Consider the following 4734-nt stretch of genomic DNA (forward strand, 5'->3'; position numbering starts at 1 on the left):
ACCCATTCTTAGCTGCGTATAACAGTGGTGTTCGTGTAACAAAATTTTCAGTTTCCAAGCTGGCGCCCCTGTCAATCAGTAGCTTGACAATGGCCTTATGCCCATTCTCGGCTGCATATGACAATGGTGTTCGTCTAACAAAATTTACAGTTTCCAAGCTGGCGCCCTTGTCAATCAGTAGCTTGACAACAGCCTCATACCCATTCTCAGCTGCGTATGACAGCGGTGTTCGACCAAGATTATCCACGGATTCTAAGTTGGCGCCCCTGTCGGCTAGAAGCTGGACAATTCCCTCATGCCCAAAATATGACGATATCATGAGGTTGGTAACTCTTCCAGTAGAAAGCTTTTGTTCGCCCTTTTGAAAAATTGTGAACCATGCAGACCAGCTCCTTGACTCAGGAGTACATATGCTCAAAGTAGATGAAACTAAATCAGCACAGGTGCTGTCACTCGCCTCGCGGTAATGGGTACCCCAATTTTTGGCCGAGTAATCTAGGAATATATATTCATTGAGGAACTCGCCATCATCTGTGCTTGCAACTATGGGGGCTGAGTCATTATTAAGGAAGTCAAGATATAAAACACAGGCTTCTGCAAGAACGCTATGGGCTTCAATGTTGGTGATAGAGTGTTGCCAACATGAGTCCCGAGGGATAGTTGTGGTTGTAAGTAGGAATTCTCGAGCGGTTTGGTGAATAAAATACACCTGATCATGGTGGACAGACACAAATAACCCACACCAATTTCTCAGCCGTGTCCTGAAGTCCTTGTCTTCTTCTAGATCAAGGTCATGAATTGACTTTGATGTCCTATCAACGTTCAATGCAACGTTCATCTCTGAAACAGATAATGGCCGGCTCGCTGCCAAAATCATACTTAATGCCCGCCGAACCATCGGTTCTTGCTGGTGTGACCTGGTCAGAATCTGCTCATATGCCCCGTAGATAGTGGTGGGCAGGTTAGCCATCATGCCATCGAGACCCTTGGGTGTTTTCTTGAATTGTCGATTCTTTAAGCAGTCGAACACAAGATATACCCAGAGGTAGGTACGGTGTGGGATGCCGAGCAATTTCTCTGCCAAATGAGCCTCCACTCGGTCTGGAAGATCTTTCTCTTTCGCCAGCTGCTTGACCTGGTGCTTTATGACAAGGTTGACTTCTCGACTAATGCTATCCGACTCCTCCTCTCCTGGTATACGGATATATGGGAAGGATTCCAGCAGGTTCTGGAACTTACCCATGATCTCTTCATACGGACGGCTTGTTAGCAGGCACTTCAGACTACTTGAGCGGCCGCCGAGGAATTGATTCTTTATTTTTCGGACCAGATCCTCACACTCGGACTGGGCACATTCATCCAGGGCGTCGAGGACAATGATTATAGATCCGGCCAGGGGGTCTTGCACTGCGTTTTCTAGAATTGTCCAGAGGGATATTGTTGAATTGATCAGACTACACCCGTCTTTCTTGAAAGCGTCCATGGCATATTCAACCAAAACCGGCTGGTGTAAAAAGAGTTGGTGGAGTAGAGCACAGAGTGCTTGGCGGACGGTGTTCTGATCTTGGGATTTGAAAAAGAAGTAGCAGATAGTTGCCGAGCGAGGTAATCTCTCATCAATCAGATATTTAGCGAGGACAGATTTCCCACAGCCTGGGTCTGCTGACACCAGTAATGGCCCGGAATCCTCGTGTAGCCAATGCTGGAAATGATGGTGGTTGAGAAACCATTCGCAGGTGCCCTCGACCCGCGTTTCCACACGATCCTTGTACCACTCATATGTGGTGTCGTGGGCACTAGAGGTGAGACGGAATAAGTGAAGACACTCCAATTGCTTGTCAGACAACTTCTGCTTGAGTTCGTTTTCCTGTATATCAAGCTGCTTCTGTGCAATGTTCTTGTGGTCTTCTGCGACGTCTTGGAGACCTACCATAATGGCATCTTTTAGTATTAACCTATAGGACGACTATTGAACTGATATAGACTAACCAGATAGAATGTCGCCGATCCTCCTCTCAGCGTCAACTTTGTTCGATGGGATCCGACCCAACAAGTCTTTGGCGTATGCAGCCGCCACCATTGCTGCATACCCTTGCCATTGTTTATTTTTGTGCGAGTCCGAGTAGTCACATATGCCCCGAATCACTAGACAAGGAAAGCTGTTCATCAGACCTGCGGCTTCCATTTCAAAACAGAGAACCTCTTTTTCCACCGCCAACCTATCTCGAATCAAAGCATCCTTCATCAACTGGTTGGCAGAAGCAATCAGGCCGTAGTGGACGGCAGGGTTATCGTCAAACTCAGTCCGCTCGCGCCGCAGAACTAAATTGAAGGGGCTTTTTGCACAAACCTCCTCACAGCCTCTTGAGTCATGAATAATTTCGGCTTTGAATAGCCGGTCAGTGCTTGATTGTGGTCGCTCGTACTCTCGCCGTAGCCTTGGGTTGCTGTCGATAATTCCATTGACAGTCTCCGCGAGCTGATGTCCCTTCCTCTTATACTGTGCCTGGATACCTGTGATTGCAGTGCGCAGTATGGTTGGGGACTGGTTTAAGAACCGCGTATGCTCAAAGCCCTGGGCCTGTATCGACTTGCCAAAGTCGTACTGGAACACACCACCCTCGCCATTACGAGTTGCACTCACTACAACATCGCCCAGACGAATGTCATGCTTCTCACTTGGAACCCCACCACCAATGCCGACCATAAGGCCTATCCTGACGTTCGGAAAGCTATTCAACATGTTCGTTGCCACACTGGCCGCAGAAGCTGTTCCATATTCACCATCCGGCAAGACGGCGATGACGACGTTGTGTTCACCAATTCTGCCCAATGTGTAGTCGTTCGGATCATTTGATGACACAAAGGCTGGCCTTTCGTGCTCCTCATCGAGAAGCTCTTGTGCAGCAACGTATTCTGTGGCTATGGCACAGATCCAGCCGACGATATAGTTCGCAGGGTCTGACATTCTGGCTGCTTGAGAGGAGATCGTATTGCGCTAACGAAACATAGTAGGATAGTCAAGAATAAAGGAAACAACAGAGACGGGAGACCTAAAATTCAGCTGCTTGTGTTTTCTTGTCTATGCAGCAACCTCGTGATTTCAGCCTGACGCGGGGTAATCTAAAGAATTCTCGACAGTTTCTTGATGTCCACACGTAGGGAAGGAGACTTCCTGGCAGGAGTCTTTATTGACACGGGGATATGTGATTTATAGGCAAGTATCATTTGAACAATTATTGAAACCTCTTCTAAAGATCTGTGCTACACTAATTGTATCCGAAAGTGAATGATAATAGAGAAGAACCTTCCAGTATCAAGAATGTGAATCTATTATTACAATTATTAATTTTGGATTCTAGAGGGTAGATCATTAACCTATATTTTCTTTAATATATCAATTTGGGTTAAAGCCTTTAATAACAGTGATACATTGTTTAATAGTTTATCTACTAGAGATACAGCTAAAGCAGCAAATCGAAAGGTTATAGATACTCTGTAGAATATTGCACTACAGTATACAGACTTCAGAACGTTCATCAAGGATATAAACGTTCTCTGTACTGTATCGCACCCAATATCTTTCAATCTGGGAGTACTCATATTCCTCTGGTACCTCAGCAAACCCATACATAGTTCTCATTCTAACAGCGTCTACGGCGTAAGCTTGTGTTCTAGAAGAGCACTTGAATTGACGCCTATGAAATTACTTGGCCTGGTATTCCCATGGCCATGCACATACGTATATCACATCGACATGAGCCATGCTGTAATACCTTTCGCACAAAATATGTGATTAGAATGGAGCGGCAAAACACACCTACAACTCTCTTTTGATAACCCAGGGCATCGACAGCGGACCTCGAATTATAACACTCCTATTGGAAGAATGTGGAGCTTCGGTAGTTATGACACCAGTAATGAGAGAAAATCAGTCGAAAACCGTGTCTGTCAGGCAAGTTGGGTAGTCGTCAGCAACAAGGGTCTGGTGTGTCTCCAATCTTAATGGCCCCCCGATAATCATTGTTCCACAATGCCCGCCTGCCTTGACAATATTACATTCTCCAACTGCTGCAAGCGCACAGAACAGGTCTCGAACAACTTCATTGTCACAATGGGTCTCTGCCGGTGACAGACGATTGGTAGTCACAAACCCGGGTCTTCTCAACTTAAGGTACAGTATATAAATAGAACAGGCGGCATTTGTGAAAGTTCCCGATAGTAAAACTTAGCCTTGTCTTTATACAATGAAGTGGCTTTATCCCTTGTATTGTGTCGTATGGTGTCGCAGTAACTGTGGTAGTACACCCTTCTGTAGAGCATTGAAGTACGCTTACTTTATAGCTTAGACTTAGTTATCATGGCCAATGCAGAGCATACTAGTCTAATAAACCTTACACCCACTGTAGACACGCTTATCAAAGCCTGCTAACCAGCTAGTTCAGTTACTTTATGTCCATCTCTCAATCGTCCATCCATGTCATGGTATAGTGCTAGACAGGTATATCACTAATCAACCTACTCTCCACTCCTGTATCTGCACGATGATACAACCAATGCGACGTCACCCCACCGAACAGCACATCAATCACTCAATTTGACACGCAGGTTAACAAGGCACAGGCAGAGCTTACTATATTTTAATTTTATAATATTAAAATTTTTATTACATTATAGTTTTGTTCCTTAAATCAGTCAACCTAACAAACACAATATTCCAACTCCATAAAACAC

At 45.3% G+C, this 4734-nt stretch overlaps 1 protein-coding gene across 1 annotated transcript; it reads right to left on the reverse strand.

Moving 5' to 3' along the window:
* ANOM_011872 (uncharacterized protein) lies at nucleotides 1-2968 on the reverse strand (the record flags this gene model as incomplete). Its single annotated transcript, XM_015557126.1, has 2 exons — nucleotides 1-1926; nucleotides 1990-2968. Coding segments are annotated over 2 exons (2905 nt in total), but the record flags the coding sequence as incomplete, so codon positions are not given.
* Nucleotides 2969-4734: the final 1766 nt, after the last annotated feature.

The sequence above is a fragment of the Aspergillus nomiae genome (genome assembly GCF_001204775.2).
Source record: "Aspergillus nomiae NRRL 13137 chromosome Unknown contig00794, whole genome shotgun sequence".
NCBI lineage: Eukaryota > Fungi > Ascomycota > Eurotiomycetes > Eurotiales > Aspergillaceae > Aspergillus > Aspergillus nomiae.